The 22,231-nt window shown below is 40.6% G+C and overlaps 1 protein-coding gene across 1 annotated transcript in view; it reads left to right on the forward strand.

The window, feature by feature from the left end:
• The window catches only part of LOC128783386 (uncharacterized), a gene marked incomplete at both ends in the record, with an annotated part of 37,198 nt that extends 15,198 nt beyond the window's left edge, over window positions 1-22,000 (forward strand). Inside the window, 4 exons of the mRNA XM_053934029.1 lie at window positions 1,086-1,208; window positions 1,870-1,998; window positions 7,615-7,783; window positions 20,507-22,000. Of these exons, the coding sequence (XP_053790004.1) occupies window positions 1,086-1,208; window positions 1,870-1,998; window positions 7,615-7,783; window positions 20,507-22,000 (1,915 nt within the window). The remainder of the gene's footprint in view (window positions 1-1,085; window positions 1,209-1,869; window positions 1,999-7,614; window positions 7,784-20,506) is intronic.
• Window positions 22,001-22,231: the final 231 nt, after the last annotated feature.

Consider the following 22,231-nt stretch of genomic DNA (forward strand, 5'->3'; position numbering starts at 1 on the left):
GGGTCATTGGGGGGATTGGGGACACTGAGGGGATTGGGGACATTGGGGATGTTGGGGGGATTGGGGACATTGGGGGGGTTGGGAACACTTGGGACTTTGGGGATATTGGGGACGTTGGGGACACTGGGGATATTTGGGGGGATATTGGGGACGTTGGGGACATTTGGGATATTGGGGACATTGGGGACAGCGGCTCCGCGGCACCCGCGGGCCCGGCAGCAAGGCCGAGTGCGAGGTCAGGGGACACATTGGGGACACTGGGGGGATTGGGGACATTGGGGACACTGGGGATATTTGGGTCATTGGGGGGTTTGGGGACATTGGGGGGACATTGGGGGGATTGGGGATATTGGGGGATTGTGGGGGTTGGGGACATTGTGGACACTGGGGACATCATGGGGACTCTGGGGACATTGGGGACACTGGGGACATCATGGGGACTCTGGGGACTCTGGGGACATTCAGGACACAGGGGTGGGTCACAGTGACACCGTGGTCGCCCTGGGTGGCTCTCAGGGTGTCCCAGCCCCGAGGTGACACTGAGGTGACACTGAGGTGACACCGCTGTCCCCAGATCCTGATGATGGTGGGGCTGCTGTGGGTGACAGTGACACCGGGGTGGCTCTCAGGGTGTCCCTGCCCCGAGGTGACACCAAGGTGACGCTGAGGTGACACCGCGGTGTCCCCAGATCCTGATGATGGTGGGGCTGCCGTGGGTCACAGTGACACTGGGGTGGCTCTCAGGGTGTCCCTGCCCTGAGGTGACACCAAGGTGACTCCAAGGTGACACCAAGGTGACCCCGAGGTGACACCGCGGTGTCCCCACTGTCCCCAGATCCTGATGATGATGGGGCTGCCCTGGGTGACAGTGACACCGGGGTGGCTCTCAGGGTGTCCCTGCCCCGAGGTGACCCCGAGGTGACACCAAGGTGACACTGAGGTGACACCGCTGTCCCCAGATCCTGATGATGGTGGGGCTGCCGTGGGTGACAGTGACACCGGGGTGGCTCTCAGGGTGTCCCAGCCCTGAGGTGACACCGAGGTGACACTGAGGTGACACTGAGGTGACACCGCGGTGTCCCCAGATCCTGATGATGGTGGGGCTGCCGGCGGCGGGGAAGACGACGTGGGCGGTGAAGCACGCGGCCGCCAACCCCGACAAGAAGTACAACATCCTGGGGACAAACGCCATCATGGACAGGATGAGGGTAGGGACACCTGGGGACATCCTGGGGACACCTGGGGACATCCTGGGGACATCCTGGGGACAAACGCCATCATGGACAGGATGAGGGTAGGGACACCTGGGGACATCCTGGGGACACCTGGGGACATCCTGGGGACAAACGCCATCATGGACAGGATGAGGGTAGGGACACCTGGGGACATCTGGGGACACCTGGGGACACCTGGGGACATCCTGGGGACATCCTGGGGACATCCTGGGCACACCTGGGGACATCCTGGGGACACCTGGGGACACCTGGGGACATCCTGGGCACACCTGGGGACATCCTGGGGACACCTGGGCACACCTGGGGACATCCTGGGGACACCTGGGGACATCCTGGGGACAAAGACCAGGGGTGTGACACAGGGGTGTGACAGGTGACACAGGTGACACAGGGCTGTGACAGGTGACACAGGGGTGTGACACAGGTGACACAGGTGTCACACCTGTCCCCAGGTGATGGGTCTGAGGAGGCAGAGGAACTACGCGGGGTGCTGGGACGTGCTGATCCAGCAGGGCTGGGACAGGGACACGGGGGTGACACCGGGCTGTGACAGGTGACACACAGGTGACACAGGGCTGTGACAGGTGACACAGGGGTGTGACACAGGTGTCACAGGTGTCACACCTGTCCCCAGGTGATGGGGCTGAGGAGGCAGAGGAACTACGCGGGGCGCTGGGACGTGCTGATCCAGCAGGCCACGCAGTGCCTGAACCGCCTGATCCAGATCGCGGCCCGGAAACGCCGCAACTACATCCTGGACCAGGTGACACCGCGGGGACACTGTCACCCCCCTGTCACCCCCTGTCACCTCCTGTCCCCTCCTGTCACCCTCCTGTCACCTCCCTGGGGCCACCGTCCCCATCCTGGACCAGGTGACACCGTGGGGACACTGTCACCTTCCTGTCACCTCCTGTCACCTCCTGTCACCTCCTGTCACCTCCTGTCACCCTCCTGTCACCTCCCTGGGGTCATTGTCCCCATCCTGGACCAGGTGACACCGCGGGGACATTGTCACCTCCCTGTCACCTCCTGTCACCTCCTGTCACCTTCCTGTCACCTCCTGTCACCTTCCTGTCACCTCCTGTCACCTTCCTGTCACCTTCCTGTCACCTTCCTGTCACCTCCTGTCACCTTCCTGTCACCCTCCTGTCACCTTCCTGTCACCTCCTGTCACCTTCCTGTCACCTCCCTGGGGCCACCGTCCCCATCCTGGACCAGGTGACACCGCGGGGACATTGTCACCTCCCTGTCACCTCCTGTCACCTCCTGTCACCTTCCTGTCACCTCCTGTCACCCTCCTGTCACCTTCCTGTCACCTTCCTGTCACCTCCTGTCACCTCCCTGTCACCCCCCTGTCACCTCCTGTCACCTCCTGTCACCTCCTGTCACCCTCCTGTCACCTCCCTGGGGTCATTGTCCCCATCCTGGACCAGGTGACACCGCGGGGACACTGTCGCCTTCCTGTCACCCCCTGTCACCTCCTGTCCCTCCTGTCACCTCCTGTCACCTCCTGTCACCTCCTGTCACCTCCCTGGGGTCATTGTCCCCATCCTGGACCAGGTGACACCGCGGGGACATCGCTGTCACCTCCCTGTCACCCCCTGTCACCTCCTGTCACCCCTTGTCACCCCCTGTCACCTCCTGTCACCTCCTGTCACCTCCTGTCACCTCCCTGGGGCCACCATTCCCATCCTGGACCAGGTGACACCGCGGGGACATTGTCACCTCCCTGTGTCCCCTCCTGTCACCTCCTGTCCCCTCCTGTCACCTCCTGTCACCTCCTGTCACCTCCTGTCCCCTCCTGTCCCCTCCTGTCACCTCCTGTCACCTCCTGTCCCCTCCTGTCCCCTCCTGTCCCCTCCTGTCCCCCCCGGGGTCTCTTTCCCATTCCGGGATTTCCCCAAGGGGCAAAAACAACAAAAAACCCAAAACCCCAAAAATCCCTTTTTTACCCCGGGATTATCCCCATTCCCATTTCCCCATTTTCCCCAGGATTTTTCCCATTTTTCCCATTCCCATCCCATTTTTCCCATTTTTCCCATTTTTCCCATTCCCTTCCCATTTTTCCCATTTTTCCCATTTTTCCCATTTCCATCCCATTTTTCCCATTTTTCCCATTTTTCCCGTTTTCCCCCATTTTTCCCATTTTTCCCATTTTTCCCATTTTTCCCATTTTTCCCATTTTCCCATTTTTCCCATTTTCCCCATTTTCCCCATTTTTCCCATTTTTCCCATTTCCATCCCATTTTTCCCATTTTTCCCACTTTTCCCATTCCCATCCCATTTTTCCCATTTTTCCCAGGATTTTTCCCATTCCCATCCCGTTTTCCCAGGATTTTTCCCAGGATTTTTCTGATTTTCCCCAGGATTTTTCCCAGGATTTTTCTCAGGATTTTTCCCATTCCCATCCCATTTTTCCCATTTTTCCTGTTTTTCCCATTTTTTCCCATTTTTTCCCATTCCCATTTTCCCCAGGATTTTTACCATTTTTCCACATTTTTCCCATCTTTTTCCCATTCCCATCCCATTTTCCTGGTTTTTTTTTCCCATTCCCATCCCATTTTTTCCATTTTCCCAGGATTTTTCCCATTTTTCCCATCCCATTTTTCCTGTTTTTTTTTTTTCCCATTCCCATCCCATTTTTCCCATTTTCCCCTGGATTTTTCCCATTTATCCCAGGATTGTTCCCATTTTTCCCATTTTTTCCCATCACATTTTTCCCAGTTTTTCCCATTCCCATCCCATTTTTCCTGGGTTTTTTCCCATTCTTCCCATCCCATTTTTCCCGGGATTTTCCCATTTTCCCCAGGATCTTTCCTATTCCCATCCCATTTTCCCCATTTTCCCCATTTTCCCCATTTTTCCCATTTTTCCCATTTTTCCCCTTTTTTGCCCCATTTTTTCCCATTTTTCACCCAGATTTTCCCAATTTCCCCGTTTTCCCCCCACATTTTCTCTGGCTCTGCCCGGCTCCAGAAGCTGCGTCCCCAAATCCTCTTTTTTCAGGGAAAAAGATTCCAAAACTCCTAAAAAATCCCCCCAAAAATCCATTTCTTACCATTTTTCCCATTTTTTCCCTTTTTTTACCTAAATTTTCCCAAATTTCCCATTTTTCTCCTCAAACCAACATCTCTGGTGGAAAATGCATCCCCAAAATTCTCCTTTTCCCAGAAACCGACTCCAAAAACCCCTGAAAAATCCCAAAAAATCACCAAAAAAATCAGGTTTTTTCCCCATTTTTTCCCCATTTTTTGCCATTTTTGACCCAAATTTTCCCAATTTTGGGATTTTTCTCCCCAGACTTTCTCTGCCTCTGCCCAGCTCCAGAAGCTGCGTCCCCAAATCCTCTTTTTTCAGGGAAACTGACTCCAAAAACCCCTAAAAAATCACCAAAAAAATCCCCAAAAATCGCTAAAAAATCCATTTTCTCCCCGTTTTTTTTCCCGTTTTTTGCCATTTTTGACCGGAATTTTCCCGATTTCCGGGTTTTTCACCCCAGACCAACGTGTACGGCTCGGCGCAGCGGCGCAAGCTGCGTCCCCAAATCCTCTTTTTTCAGGGAAAGTGACTCCAAAAACCCCTAAAAAATCACAAAAAAATCACCAAAAAATCGCTAAAAAATCAGTTTTTTTCTCTTTTTTCACCCAAATTTTCCCAAATTTCCCATTTTTCTCCTCAAACCAACATCTCTGGTGGAAAATGCATCGCCAAATCCTCCTTTTTTAGAGAAACTGACTCCAAAATCCCCTAAAAAATCCCCAAAAAATCACCAAAAAATCGCTAAAAAATCTGTTTTTTTCCCGTTTTTTGCCATTTTTGACCCAAATTTTCCCAATTTTTGGACTTTTTCCCCCAGAATTTCTCTGGCTCTGCCCAGCTCCAGAAGCGGCATCCCCAAATCCTCTTTTTTCAGGGAAACTGACTCCAAAATCCCCTAAAAAATCCCCAAAAATCGCTAAAAATCGCTAAAAAATCCGGTTTTTTTCCCAAATTTTCCCATTTTCCACCCAAATTTTCCCAAATTTGCCATTTTTCTCCTCAAACCAACATCTCTGGTGGAAAATGCATCCCCAAATCCTCCTTTTTTAGAGAAACTGACTCCAAAAACCCCTAAAAAATCCCCAAAAAATCGCCAAAAAATCGCTAAAAAATCTGTTTTTTTCCCGTTTTTTGCCATTTTTGACCCAAATTTTCCCAATTTTTGGACTTTTTCCCCCAGAATTTCTCTGGCTCTGCCCAGCTCCAGAAGCGGCATCCCCAAATCCTCTTTTTTCAGGGAAACTGACTCCAAAATCCCCTAAAAAATCACAAAAAAATCACCAAAAAATCGCTAAAAAATCCGTTTTTTTCTCTTTTTTCACCCAAATTTTCCCAAATTTCCCATTTTTCTCCTCAAACCAACATCTCTGGTGGAAAATGCATCCCCAAATCCTCTTTTTCCAGGGAAACTAAATCCAAAAACCCCTAAAAAATCCCCAAAAAATCCCCAAAAAATCGCTAAAAATTCCGTTTTTTCCCGTTTTTTGCCATTTTTGACCCAAATTTTCCCAATTTTGGGATTTTTCTCCCCAGACTTTCTCTGGCTCTGCCCAGCATCCCTAAATCCTCTTTTTTCAAGAAAACCAACTCCAAAATCCATTAAAAAATCACCAAAAATCCCTAAAAAATCCATTTTTTCCCCATTTTTCCCTGTTTTTTTCCCGTTTTTTGCCATTTTTGACCCGAATTTTCCCGATTTTGGGATTTTTCTCCCCAGACTTCCTCTGCCTCTGCCCAGCTCCAGAAGCTGCGTCCCCAAATCCTCTTTTTTCAGGGAAAAAGATTCCAAAACTCCTAAAAAATCCCCCCAAAAAATCCATTTTTTACCATTTTTCCCATTTTTTCCCTTTTTTTCACCCAAATTTTCCCAAATTTCCCATTTTTCTCCTCAAACCAACATCTCTGGTGGAAAATGCATCCCCAAATCCTCCTTTTTCAGAGAAACTGACTCCAAAAACCCCTAAAAAATCCACAAAAAATCGCCAAAAAATCGCTAAAAAATCTGGTTTTTTCCCGTTTTTTGCCATTTTTGACCCAAATTTTCCCAATTTTTGGACTTTTTCCCCCAGAATTTCTCTGGCTCTGCCCAGCTCCAGAAGCTGCATCCCCAAATCCTCTTTTTTCAGGGAAACTGACTCCAAAACCCCTAAAAAATCCCCCAAAAATCCCCAAAAAATCGCTAAAAAATCCGGTTTTTTCCCAAATTTTCCCATTTTCCACCCAAATTTTCCCAAATTTCCCATTTTTCTCCTCAAACCAACATCTCTGGTGGAAAATGCATCCCCAAATCCTCCTTTTTCAGAGAAACTGACTCCAAAATCCCCTAAAAAATCACCAAAAAATTACCAAAAAATCACTAAAAAAAATCACTAAAAATTCCCGTTTTTTCCCATTTTTTCCTATTTTCCACCCAAATTTTCCATTTTTCACCCCAAACCAACATCTCTGGTGGAAAATGCATCCCCACATCCTCCTTTTCCAGAGAAACTGACTCAAAAAACCCCTAAAAAATCCCAAAAAATCCCCAAAAAATCACTAAAAAATTCAGTTTTTTCCCGTTTTTTCCCATTTTTGACCCAAATTTTCCCAATTTTGGGATTTTTCTCCCCAGATTTTCTCTGGCTCTGCCCAGCATCCCTAAATCCTCTTTTTTCAAGAAAACCAACTCCAAAATCCATTAAAATATCACAAAAAATCCCTAAAAAATCCATTTTTTTCCCATTTTTTCCCTGTTTTTTTCCCGTTTTTTGCCATTTTTGACTGGAATTTTCCCGATTTCCGGGTTTTTCACCCCAGACCAACGTGTACGGCTCGGCGCAGCGGCGCAAGCTGCGTCCCCAAATCCTCTTTTTTCAGGGAAAGTGACTCCAAAAACCCCTAAAAAATCACAAAAAAATCACCAAAAAATCGCTAAAAAATCAGTTTTTTTCTCTTTTTTCACCCAAATTTTCCCAAATTTCCCATTTTTCTCCTCAAACCAACATCTCTGGTGGAAAATGCATCCCCAAATCCTCTTTTTCCAGGGAAACTAAATCCAAAAACCCCTAAAAAATCCCCAAAAAATCCCCAAAAAATCGCTAAAAATTCCGTTTTTTTCCCCTTTTTTCCCATTTTTGACCCAAATTTTCCCAATTTTGGGATTTTTCTCCCCAGACTTTCTCTGGCTCTGCCCAGCATCCCTAAATCCTCTTTTTTCAAGAAAACCAACTCCAAAATCCATTAAAATATCACAAAAAATCGCTAAAAAATCCATTTTTTTTCCCATTTTCTCCCCGTTTTTTTTCCCGTTTTTTGCCATTTTTGACCGGAATTTTCCCGATTTTCCTGTTTTTCGCCCCAGACCAACGTGTACGGCTCGGCGCAGCGGCGCAAGCTGCGTCCCTTTGCGGGGTTCCAGCGCCGGGCCATCGTGGTGTGCCCCACGGAGCCGGAGCTGCGGCGGCGCACGGCCGAGCGCACGCGCCAGGAGGGCAAGGACGTGCCCGAGAGCGCCGTGCTCCAGATGAAGGGTGGGATTCGGGGCGAAAAACGGGAGATTCGGGCAAAAACGGGGAAAAAATGGCCAAAAATGGGGGGAAACGGTGAAAAAACGGGGAAAAAATGGCCAAAAACGGGGAAAAAACGGGGAAAAAACAGGGCAAAAATGGCCAAAAACGGGGAAAAAACGGTGAAGAAATGGGGAAAAAATGGGAGAAAAAAGCGGAAAAAAGGGTGAAAAAATGGGGGGAAATGGGGAAAAATGGGGAAAAATTGGGGAAAATGGGGAAAAACGGGGCAAAAATGGTGAAAAAACGGGGGAAAAATGGCCAAAACGGTGAAGAAATGGTGAAAAAATGGGGGGGGAAATGGTGAAAAAATGGGGGAAAATGGGGAAAAAATGGGAAAATGGTGAAAAAATGGGGGAAAATGGGGAAAATTGTGAAAAAATGGGGGGAAAATGGGGAAAACATTGGGGAAATGGGGATTTTAGGGGGAAAATGGGGATTTTGGGGGTAAAAAACGGGAATTTTGGGAAAATTTGGGAGAAAAATGGGGATTTTGGGTGGAAAAATGGGAATTTTGGGGGTAAAAAACCGTAAATTTTGGTGGAAAATCGAGAATTTTGGGGTTCTTGGGAGCGCCAGGAGGGCGAGGACGTGCCCGAGAGCGCCGTGCTCCAGATGAAGGGTGGGATTCGGGGCAAAAAACGGGAGATTTGGGCAAAAACGGGGAAAAAAATGGCCAAAAATGGGGGAAAACGGTGAAAAAATGGCCAAAAACGGGGAAAAAACGGGGAAAAACCGGTGAAGAAATGGGGAAAAAAATGGGGGAAAAAACGGTGAAGAAATGGGGAAAAAATGGGAACAAACAGTGTAAAAATGGGGGAAAATGGGGAAAAAATGGGGGAAAATGGGGAAAAAATGGGGGAAAATGGGAAAAATGGGGAAAAAACGGGGGGAAATTGTGAAAAAATGTCGGGAAAAACGGTGAAAAAATGGGGAAAAAATGGGGGAAAATGGGGGGAAATGGTGAAAAAATGGGGAAAAACGGTGAAAAAATGGGGAAAAAATGGGGGAAAATGGGGGGAAATGGTGAAAAAATGGGGAAAACGGTGAAAAAACGGAGGGGGAATGGCCAAAAACGGGGAAAAAATGGGGAAAATGGGGGAAAACGGTGAAAAAATGGGGAAAAAACGGGGGAAAATGGTGAAAAAATGGGGAAAAACGGGGAAAATGGTGAAAAAATGGGGAAAAACGGGGGGGAAATGGCCAAAAACGGTGAAAAACAGGGAAAAAATGGTGAAAAATGGGGGAAAACGGTGAAAAAATGGGGAAAAAACGGGGGGAAATGGTGAAAAAATGGGGAAAATGGGGGAAATGGTGAAAAAATGGGGAAAAACAGTGGAAAATGGTGAAAAAATGGGGAAAAACGGTGAAAAAATGGCGGAAAACGGGGGGAAATGGTGAAAAAATGGGGAAAAAACGGGGGAAAAAACGGGGGGAAAACGGGGAAAATGGCCAAAAACGGTGAAAAAACGGGGAAAAAATGGGGAAAGAATGGAGAAAAACGGTGAAAAAATGGTGGGAAAATGGGGGAAAATGGTGAAAAAATGGGGGAAAATGGGGAAAAACAGTGACAAAATGGCGGAAAACGGGGAAAATGGGGAAAAAATGGGGAAAAACGGTGAAAAAACGGGGGAAAAACAGGGGGGAAATGGCCAAAAACGGTGAAAAAACGGGGGAAAATGGTGAAAAAATGGGGGAAAATGGTGAAAAAATGGGGGAAAATGGGGAAAAACGGTGACAAAATGGCGGAAAACGGGGAAAATGGGGAAAAATGGGGAAAAAACGGTGAAAAATGGCGGAAAATGGTGAAAAAATGGGGGGAAATGGGGAAAAACGGTGACAAAATGGCGGAAAATGGTGAAAAAATGGGGGAAAATGGGGAAAAACGGTGAAAAAATGGTGAAAATCGGTGAAAAAATGGGGAAAAACGGGGGAAAAACGGGGGGGAATGGCCAAAAACGGTGAAAAAATGGGGAAAGAATGGGGAAAATGGTGAAAAAATGGCGGAAAACAGGGAAAATGGTGAAAAATGGGGGAAAATGGGGAAAAACGGTGACAAAATGGCGGAAAACGGGGAAAATGGTGAAAAAATGGCGGGAAAATGGGGAAAATGGTGAAAAATGGCGGGAAAATGGGGAAAATGGTGAAAAAATGGCGGGAAAATGGGGAAAATGGTGAAAAAATGGCGGGAAAATGGGGAAAATGGTGAAAAAATGGGGGAAAATGGGGAAAATGGTGAAAAATGGCGGGAAAATGGGGAAAATGGTGAAAAAATGGCGGAAAACGGAGAAAATGGTGAAAAAATGGTGGGAAAATGGGGAAAATGGTGAAAAATGGCGGGAAAATGGGGGAAAAATGGCGGGAAAATGGGGAAAATGGTGAAAAAATGGCGGGAAAATGGGGAAAATGGTGAAAAATGGCGGAAAACGGGGAAAATGGTGAAAAAATGGCGGGAAAATGGTGAAAAAATGGCGGGAAAATGGGGAAAAAATGGCGGGAAAATGGGGAAAAAATGGCGGGAAAATGGGGAAAAATGGCGGGAAAATGGGGAAAATGGTGAAAAAATGGCGGGAAACGGGGAAAATGGTGAAAAATGGCGGGAAACGGGGAAAATGGTGAAAAAATGGCGGGAAAATGGGGAAAAAATGGCGGGAAAATGGGGAAAATGGGGAAAAATGGCGGGAAAATGGGGAAAATGGTGAAAAAATGGCGGGAAAATGGGGAAAAAATGGCGGGAAAATGGGGAAAATGGGGAAAAAATGGCGGGAAAATGGGGAAAATGGTGAAAAAATGGCGGGAAAATGGGGAAAATGGTGAAAAAATGGCGGAAAACGGGGAAAATGGTGAAAAAATGGTGGGAAAATGGGGAAAATGGTGAAAAATGGCGGGAAAATGGGGGAAAAATGGCGGGAAAATGGGGAAAATGGTGAAAAAATGGCGGGAAAATGGGGAAAATGGTGAAAAATGGCGGAAAACGGGGAAAATGGTGAAAAAATGGCGGGAAAATGGTGAAAAAATGGCGGGAAAATGGGGAAAAAATGGCGGGAAAATGGGGAAAAAATGGCGGGAAAATGGGGAAAAATGGCGGGAAAATGGGGAAAATGGTGAAAAAATGGCGGGAAACGGGGAAAATGGTGAAAAATGGCGGGAAACGGGGAAAATGGTGAAAAAATGGCGGGAAAATGGGGAAAAAATGGCGGGAAAATGGGGAAAATGGGGAAAAATGGCGGGAAAATGGGGAAAATGGTGAAAAAATGGCGGGAAAATGGGGAAAAAATGGCGGGAAAATGGGGAAAATGGGGAAAAAATGGCGGGAAAATGGGGAAAATGGTGAAAAAATGGGGAAAGAATGGGGAAAATGGGGAAAAATGGGGGAAAAATGGGGAAAAAATGGGGAAACCATGGTGAAATGAAAATGGGATATTTATGGGATTTTGGGGGATTTTTATGGGATTTTTGGGGACTTTTAATGGAATTTTTATAGGATTTTTTGGGGATTTTTATGGGATTTTTGGGGATTTTTTAATGGGATTTTTAATAGGATTTTTATGGGATTTTGGGGAATTTTTTATGGTATTTTTGGGATTTTTGGATGGGATTTTTATAGGATTTTATGGGATTTTTATGGGATTTTTGGGGATTCTTTATGGGATTTTTATGGGATTTTTGGGTGATTTTTATAGGATTTTTTAATGGGATTTTTATTGGGATTTTTATAGGATTTTTAATGGGATTTTTATTGGGATTTTTGTAGAATTTCTTTGCGAATTTTTACGGGATTTTTGGGGACTTTTAAATGGGATTTTTATTCTATTTTAATGGGATTTTTATGGGATTTTTGGAGACTTTTAATGGAATTTTTATAGGATTCTTAATGGGATTTTTATGGGATTTTTGGGTTTTTTTGTGGGATTTTTGAGGACTTTTAATGGGATTTTTAATGGGATTTTTAATGGGATTTTTATGGGATTTTAATGGGATTTTTGGGGACTTTTAATGGAATTTTTATAGGATTCTTAATGGGATTTTTATGGGATTTTTGAGGTTTTTTTGTGGGATTTTTGGGGACTTTTAATGGGATTTTTATGGGTTTTTAATGGGATTTTTGGCGACTTTTAATGGAATTTTTATAGGATTCTTATGGGATTTTTATTGGATTTTTGGGGATTTTTATGGGATTTTTATGGGATTTTTAATGGGATTTTTTGGGATTTTTGGGGACTTTTAATGGAATTTTTATAGGATTTTTTTGGGGTTTTTTATGGGATTTTTGGGGATTTTTATGGTATTTTTGGGATTTCTTAATGGGATTTTTTATAGGATTTTTAATGGATTTTTATGGGATTTTTTGTGGGATTTTTGGGATTTTTTGATGGGATTTTTATAGGATTTGTATGGGATTTTTTACGTGATTTTGGGGTTTTTTTGTGGGATTTTTGGGGACTTTTAATGGGATTTTTAATGGGATTTTAATGGGATTTTTGGGGACTTTTAATGGAATTTTTATAGGATTCTTTTGGGATTTCTATGGGATTTTTGGGGATTTTTATGGTATTTTTGCAGGATTTTTAATGGGATTTTTTGAGATTTTTGGGGATTTTTAATAGAATTTTTATAGAATTTTTATGGGATTTCTATAGGTTATTTATGGGATATTTATGGGATTTTGGGGGATTTTTTAATGGGATTTTTATAGGATTTTTATGGGATTTTAATGGGATTTTTTGGGATTTTTATGGGGATTTTTAATAGGATTTTCATGGGATTTTTATGGGATTTTTAAATGGGATTTTTAATAGAATTTTAATGGGATATTTATGGGATTTCTGTGGGATATTTATGGGATATTTATGGGATATTTATGGGATATTTATGGGATATTTATGGGATATTTATGGAATTTGTGTGGGATATTTATGGAGTTTTTATGGGATATTTATGGGATTTCTATGGGATTTTTATGGGATTTCTATAGGATATTTATGGGATTTCTATGGGATATTTATGGGAATTTTATGGGATATTTATGGGATATTTATGGGATTTTTATGGGATATTTATGGGAATTTTATGGGATTTCTATGGGATTTTTATGCGAGTTTTATAGCATTTTTATGGGATATTTATGGGATTTTTATGGGATTTCTATGTGATATTTATGGGATTTTTATGGGATATTTATGGGAATTTTATGGGATATTTATGGGATTTTTATGGGATATTTATGGCATTTTTATGGGATATTTATGGCATTTTTATGGGATATTTATGGGAATTTTATGGGATTTCTATGGGATTTTTATGCGAGTTTTATAGCATTTTTATGGGATATTTATGGGATTTTTATGGGATATTTATGGGATATTTATGGAAGTTTTATGGGATATTTATGGTATATTTATGGGAATTTTATGGGATTTCTATGGGATATTTATGGGATATTTATAGGATTTCTATGGGATTTCTATAGGATATTTATGGAATTTCTGTGGGATATTTATGGAATTTCTATGGGATATTTATGGGATTTCTATGGGATATTTGTGGGATATTTATGGGATTTCTATGGGATTTTTATGCGAGTTTTATAGCATTTTTATGGGATATTTATGGGATATTTATGGGATTTTTAGTGGAATTTTTGTAGAATTTTTATGGGATATTTATGGGATTTTTATGGGATTTTTGGGATTTTTATGGGATTTTTATGGGATTTCTATGGGATATTTATGGGAATTTTATGGGATATTTATGGGATATTTATGGGATATTTATGGGATTTTTAGTGGAATTTTTGTAGAATTTTTATGGGATATTTATGGGATTTTTATGGGATTTTTGGGGATTTTTATGGGATATTTATGGGATTTCTATGGGATATTTATGGGAATTTTATGGGATATTTATGGGATATTTATGGGATTTTTATGGGATATTTATGGGAATTTTATGGGATTTCTATGGGATTTTTATGCGAGTTTTATAGCATTTTTATGGGATATTTATGGGATATTTATGGGATTTTTATGGGATATTTATGGGATATTTATGGAAGTTTTATGGGATATTTATGGTATATTTATGGGAATTTTATGGGATTTCTATGGGATATTTATGGGATATTTATAGGATTTCTATGGGATTTCTATAGGATATTTATGGAATTTCTGTGGGATATTTATGGAATTTTTATGGGATATTTATGGGATTTCTATGGGATATTTGTGGGATATTTATGGGATTTCTATGGGATTTTTATGCGAGTTTTATCGCATTTTTATGGGATATTTATGGGATATTTATGGGATTTTTAGTGGAATTTTTGTAGAATTTTTATGGGATATTTATGGGATTTTTATGGGATTTTTGGGGATTTTTATGGGAATTTTATGGGATTTTTATGGGATTTTTATGGGATTTCTATAGGATATTTATGGGATTTCTATGGGATATTTATGGGAATTTTATGGGATATTTATGGGATATTTATGGGATTTTTATGGGATATTTATGGGAATTTTATGGGATTTCTATGGGATTTTTATGCGAGTTTTATAGCATTTTTATGGGATATTTATGGGATTTTTATGGGATTTCTATGTGATATTTATGGGATTTTTATGGGATATTTATGGGAATTTTATGGGATATTTATGGGATTTTTATGGGATATTTATGGCATTTTTATGGGATATTTATGGCATTTTTATGGGATATTTATGGGAATTTTATGGGATTTCTATGGGATTTTTATGCGAGTTTTATAGCATTTTTATGGGATATTTATGGGATTTTTATGGGATATTTATGGGATATTTATGGAAGTTTTATGGGATATTTATGGTATATTTATGGGAATTTTATGGGATTTCTATGGGATATTTATGGGATATTTATAGGATTTCTATGGGATTTCTATAGGATATTTATGGAATTTCTGTGGGATATTTATGGAATTTCTATGGGATATTTATGGGATTTCTATGGGATATTTGTGGGATATTTATGGGATTTCTATGGGATTTTTATGCGAGTTTTATAGCATTTTTATGGGATATTTATGGGATATTTATGGGATTTTTAGTGGAATTTTTGTAGAATTTTTATGGGATATTTATGGGATTTTTATGGGATTTTTGGGGATTTTTATGGGATTTTTATGGGATTTCTATGGGATATTTATGGGAATTTTATGGGATATTTATGGGATATTTATGGGATATTTATGGGATTTTTAGTGGAATTTTTGTAGAATTTTTATGGGATATTTATGGGATTTTTATGGGATTTTTGGGGATTTTTATGGGATATTTATGGGATTTCTATGGGATATTTATGGGAATTTTATGGGATATTTATGGGATATTTATGGGATTTTTATGGGATATTTATGGGAATTTTATGGGATTTCTATGGGATTTTTATGCGAGTTTTATAGCATTTTTATGGGATATTTATGGGATATTTATGGGATTTTTATGGGATATTTATGGGATATTTATGGAAGTTTTATGGGATATTTATGGTATATTTATGGGAATTTTATGGGATTTCTATGGGATATTTATGGGATATTTATAGGATTTCTATGGGATTTCTATAGGATATTTATGGAATTTCTGTGGGATATTTATGGAATTTTTATGGGATATTTATGGGATTTCTATGGGATATTTGTGGGATATTTATGGGATTTCTATGGGATTTTTATGCGAGTTTTATCGCATTTTTATGGGATATTTATGGGATATTTATGGGATTTTTAGTGGAATTTTTGTAGAATTTTTATGGGATATTTATGGGATTTTTATGGGATTTTTGGGGATTTTTATGGGAATTTTATGGGATTTTTATGGGATTTTTATGGGATTTCTATAGGATATTTATGGGATTTCTATGGGATATTTATGGGAATTTTATGGGATATTTATGGGATATTTATGGGATTTTTATGGGATATTTATGGGAATTTTATGGGATTTCTATGGGATTTTTATGCGAGTTTTATAGCATTTTTATGGGATATTTATGGGATTTTTATGGGATTTCTATGTGATATTTATGGGATTTTTATGGGATATTTATGGGAATTTTATGGGATATTTATGGGATTTTTATGGGATATTTATGGCATTTTTATGGGATATTTATGGCATTTTTATGGGATATTTATGGGAATTTTATGGGATTTCTATGGGATTTTTATGCGAGTTTTATAGCATTTTTATGGGATATTTATGGGATTTTTATGGGATATTTATGGGATATTTATGGAAGTTTTATGGGATATTTATGGTATATTTATGGGAATTTTATGGGATTTCTATGGGATATTTATGGGATATTTATAGGATTTCTATGGGATTTCTATAGGATATTTATGGAATTTCTGTGGGATATTTATGGAATTTTTATGGGATATTTATGGGATTTCTATGGGATATTTGTGGGATATTTATGGGATTTCTATGGGATTTTTATGCGAGTTTTATCGCATTTTTATGGGATATTTATGGGATATTTATGGGATTTTTAGTGGAATTTTTGTAGAATTTTTATGGGATATTTATGGGATTTTTATGGGATTTTTGGGGATTTTTATGGGAATTTTATGGGATTTTTATGGGATTTTTATGGGATTTCTATAGGATATTTATGGGATTTCTATGGGATATTTATGGGAATTTTATGGGATATTTATGGGATATTTATGGGATTTTTATGGGATATTTATGGGAATTTTATGGGATTTCTATGGGATTTTTATGCGAGTTTTATAGCATTTTTATGGGATATTTATGGGATTTTTATGGGATTTCTATGTGATATTTATGGGATTTTTATGGGATATTTATGGGAATTTTATGGGATATTTATGGGATTTTTATGGGATATTTATGGCATTTTTATGGGATATTTATGGCATTTTTATGGGATATTTATGGAATTTTATGGGATTTCTATGGGATTTTTATGCGAGTTTTATAGCATTTTTATGGGATATTTATGGGATATTTATGGGATTTTTATGGGATATTTATGGGATATTTATGGAAGTTTTATGGGATATTTATGGTATATTTATGGGAATTTTATGGGATTTCTATGGGATATTTATGGGATATTTATAGGATTTTTATGGGATTTCTATAGGATATTTATGGAATTTCTGTGGGATATTTATGGAATTTCTATGGGATATTTATGGGATTTCTATGGGATATTTGTGGGATATTTATGGGATTTCTATGGGATTTTTATGCGAGTTTTATAGCATTTTTATGGGATATTTATGGGATATTTATGGGATTTTTAGTGGAATTTTTGTAGAATTTTTATGGGATATTTATGGGATTTTTATGGGATTTTTGGGGATTTTATGGGATTTTTATGGGAATTTTATGGGATATTTATGGGATTTCTATGGGATATTTATGGGAATTTTATGGGATATTTATGGGATATTTATGGGATTTTTATGGGATATTTATGGGAATTTTATGGGATTTCTATGGGATTTTTATGCGAGTTTTATAGCATTTTTATGGATATTTATGGGATATTTATGGGATTTTTATGGGATATTTATGGGATATTTATGGAAGTTTATGGGATATTTATGGTATATTTATGGGAATTTTATGGGATTTCTATGGGATATTTATGGGATATTTATAGGATTTCTATGGGATTTCTATAGGATATTTATGGAATTTCTGTGGGATATTTATGGAATTTTTATGGGATATTTATGGGATTTCTATGGGATATTTGTGGGATATTTATGGGATTTCTATGGGATTTTTATGCGAGTTTTATAGCATTTTTATGGGATATTTATGGGATATTTATGGGATTTTTAGTGGAATTTTTGTAGAATTTTTATGGGATATTTATGGGATTTTTATGGGATTTTTGGGGATTTTTATGGGAATTTTATGGGATTTTTATGGGATTTTTATGGTATTTCTATAGGATATTTATGGGATTTCTATGGGATATTTATGGGAATTTTATGGGATATTTATGGGATATTTATGGGATTTTTATGGGATATTTATGGGAATTTTATGGGATTTCTATGGGATTTTTATGCGAGTTTTATCGCATTTTTATGGGATATTTATGGGATATTTATGGGATTTTTAGTGGAATTTTTGTAGAATTTTTATGGGATATTTATGGGATTTTTATGGGATTTTTGGGGATTTTTATGGGAATTTTATGGGATTTTTATGGGATTTTTATGGGATTTCTATAGGATATTTATGGGATTTCTATGGGATATTTATGGGAATTTTATGGGATATTTATGGGATATTTATGGGATTTTTATGGGATATTTATGGGAATTTTATGGGATTTCTATGGGATTTTTATGCGAGTTTTATAGCATTTTTATGGGATATTTATGGGATTTTTATGGGATTTCTATGTGATATTTATGGGATTTTTATGGGATATTTATGGGAATTTTATGGGATATTTATGGGATTTTTATGGGATATTTATGGCATTTTTATGGGATATTTATGGCATTTTTATGGGATATTTATGGGAATTTTATGGGATTTCTATGGGATTTTTATGCGAGTTTTATAGCATTTTTATGGGATATTTATGGGATATTTATGGGATTTTTATGGGATATTTATGGGATATTTATGGAAGTTTTATGGGATATTTATGGTATATTTATGGGAATTTTATGGGATTTCTATGGGATATTTATGGGATATTTATAGGATTTCTATGGGATTTCTATAGGATATTTATGGAATTTCTGTGGGATATTTATGGAATTTTTATGGGATATTTATGGGATTTCTATGGGATATTTGTGGGATATTTATGGGATTTCTATGGGATTTTTATGCGAGTTTTATCGCATTTTTATGGGATATTTATGGGATATTTATGGGATTTTTAGTGGAATTTTTGTAGAATTTTTATGGGATATTTATGGGATTTTTATGGGATTTTTGGGGATTTTTATGGGAATTTTATGGGATTTTTATGGGATTTTTATGGGATTTCTATAGGATATTTATGGGATTTCTATGGGATATTTATGGGAATTTTATGGGATATTTATGGGATATTTATGGGATTTTTATGGGATATTTATGGGAATTTTATGGGATTTCTATGGGATTTTTATGCGAGTTTTATAGCATTTTTATGGGATATTTATGGGATTTTTATGGGATTTCTATGTGATATTTATGGGATTTTTATGGGATATTTATGGGAATTTTATGGGATATTTATGGGATTTTTATGGGATATTTATGGCATTTTTATGGGATATTTATGGCATTTTTATGGGATATTTATGGGAATTTTATGGGATTTCTATGGGATTTTTATGCGAGTTTTATAGCATTTTTATGGGATATTTATGGGATATTTATGGGATTTTTATGGGATATTTATGGGATATTTATGGAAGTTTTATGGGATATTTATGGTATATTTATGGGAATTTTATGGGATTTCTATGGGATATTTATGGGATATTTATAGGATTTTTATGGGATTTCTATAGGATATTTATGGAATTTCTGTGGGATATTTATGGAATTTCTATGGGATATTTATGGGATTTCTATGGGATATTTGTGGGATATTTATGGGATTTCTATGGGATTTTTATGCGAGTTTTATAGCATTTTTATGGGATATTTATGGGATATTTATGGGATTTTTAGTGGAATTTTTGTAGAATTTTTATGGGATATTTATGGGATTTTTATGGGATTTTTGGGGATTTTTATGGGATTTTTATGGGAATTTTATGGGATATTTATGGGATTTCTATGGGATATTTATGGGAATTTTATGGGATATTTATGGGATATTTATGGGATTTTTATGGGATATTTATGGGAATTTTATGGGATTTCTATGGGATTTTTATGCGAGTTTTATAGCATTTTTATGGGATATTTATGGGATATTTATGGGATTTTTATGGGATATTTATGGGATATTTATGGAAGTTTTATGGGATATTTATGGTATATTTATGGGAATTTTATGGGATTTCTATGGGATATTTATGGGATATTTATAGGATTTCTATGGGATTTCTATAGGATATTTATGGAATTTCTGTGGGATATTTATGGAATTTTTATGGGATATTTATGGGATTTCTATGGGATATTTGTGGGATATTTATGGGATTTCTATGGGATTTTTATGCGAGTTTTATAGCATTTTTATGGGATATTTATGGGATATTTATGGGATTTTTAGTGGAATTTTTGTAGAATTTTTATGGGATATTTATGGGATTTTTATGGGATTTTTGGGGATTTTTATGGGAATTTTATGGGATTTTTATGGGATTTTTATGGTATTTCTATAGGATATTTATGGGATTTCTATGGGATATTTATGGGAATTTTATGGGATATTTATGGGATATTTATGGGATTTTTATGGGATATTTATGGGAATTTTATGGGATTTCTATGGGATTTTTATGCGAGTTTTATAGCATTTTTATGGGATATTTATGGGATATTTATGGGATTTTTAGTGGAATTTTTGTAGAATTTTTATGGGATATTTATGGGATTTTTATGGGATTTTTGGGGATTTTATGGGATTTTTATGGGAATTTTATGGGATTTTTATGGGATTTTTATGGGATTTTTATGGGATTTTTGGACCCCCCAGCCAACTTCTCTCTGCCGGAGCCGGGCGAGTTCCTGGACTCGGTTCACTTTGTGGAGCTGCAGCGCGACGCCGCCGCCGCGCTCGTCCGCACCTACAACCGCCAGGGCCGGAGCGCGGCCGCAATGACCACAGGAGTGACCGCTGGAGTGACCACACTGACCACAGCGACCACACTGACCACAGGGACCGGAGTGACCGCACTGACCACAGGAGTGACCGCTGGAGTGACCACACTGACCACAGCGACCACACTGACCACAGGGACCAGAGTGACCGCACTGACCACAGGAGTGACCGCCGGAGTGACCGCTGGAGTGACCACAGTGACCACAGCGATCGGAGTGACCACAGGGACCGGAGTGACCGCACTGACCACAGGAGTGACCACACCAGGGACCACACTGACCACAGGAGTGACCGCTGGAGTGACCACACTGACCACAGCGACCACACTGACCACAGGAGTGACCACAGGAGTGACCACAGGAGTGACCACACCAGGGACCACACTGACCACAGGAGTGACCACAGGAGTGACCACACTGACCACAGCGACCACACTGACCACAGGGACCGGAGTGACCGCACTGACCACAGGAGTGACCGCTGGAGTGACCACAGGAGTCACCACAGTGACCACAGCGACCACAGTGACCACAGGGACCAGAGTGACCACACCAGTGACCACACCAGTGACCACAGGAGTGACCACACTGACCACAGGAGTGACCACAGTGACCACAGGAGTGACACCAGGAGTGACCACAGGAGTGACCACACCAGGGACCACACCAGGGACCACCGCAGTGACCGCTGGAGTGACCACAGGAGTGACAACAGGAGTGACCACAGGAGTGACCACACCAGTGACCACAGCAACCACAGTGACCACCGCAGTGACCGCACTGACCACAGGAGTGACCACAGTGACCACAGGAGTGACCACACCAGTGACCACAGGAGTGACCACACTGACCACAGGAGTGACCACAGTGACCACCGCAGTGACCACACCAGTGAGCACACCAGTGACCACAGGAGTGAGCACCGGAGTGACCACCGGAGTGACCGGAGTGACCACAGGAGTGACCACACTGACCACAGGGACTGGAGTGACCACAGGAGTGACCACTCTGAGCACAGGGACCGGAGTGACCACACTGACCACAGTGACCACCGGAGTGACCACAGGAGTGACCACAGGGACTGGAGTGACCACCGGAGTGACCACTCTGACCACAGGAGTGACCACAGGAGTGACCACAGTGACCACAGGGACTGGAGTGACCACAGGAGTGACCACCGGAGTGACCACTCTGAGCACGGGCACCGCGCTGACCGCCCGGCCGGACGGCGCCCGCAGCCGCCATTCCGGAACTTTCCACGGCCGCCATTCCGGAACTTTCCACGGCCGCCATTCCGGAACTTTCCATGGCCGCCATTCCGGCCCCTTCCGTGGGCGCCGCGCGTTCCGGGCAGCGCGCAACCGCCCAGGTCAGCGGGCTTGGGGTTTTGGGGGGATTTTTGGGGTTTTGGGGTTTTTTTAGGGTTTTTGGGGGTGTTTTGAGGTTTTTGGGGGGTTTTTAGGGTTTTTTTTTTGAGGTTTTTTAGGGGTGCTTATGGGGTTTTTGGGGTGTTTGTGGGGTTTTGGAGGTTTTTTTGGGTTTTTTTTGGGGGGGGTTTGGGGTATTTTTAGGGGTTTTTGGGGGGATTTTTGGGGTTTGG

The sequence above is a fragment of the Vidua chalybeata genome, unplaced genomic scaffold, assembly GCF_026979565.1.
Source record: "Vidua chalybeata isolate OUT-0048 unplaced genomic scaffold, bVidCha1 merged haplotype scaffold_268_ctg1, whole genome shotgun sequence".
Taxonomy (NCBI): Eukaryota; Metazoa; Chordata; class Aves; order Passeriformes; family Viduidae; genus Vidua; species Vidua chalybeata.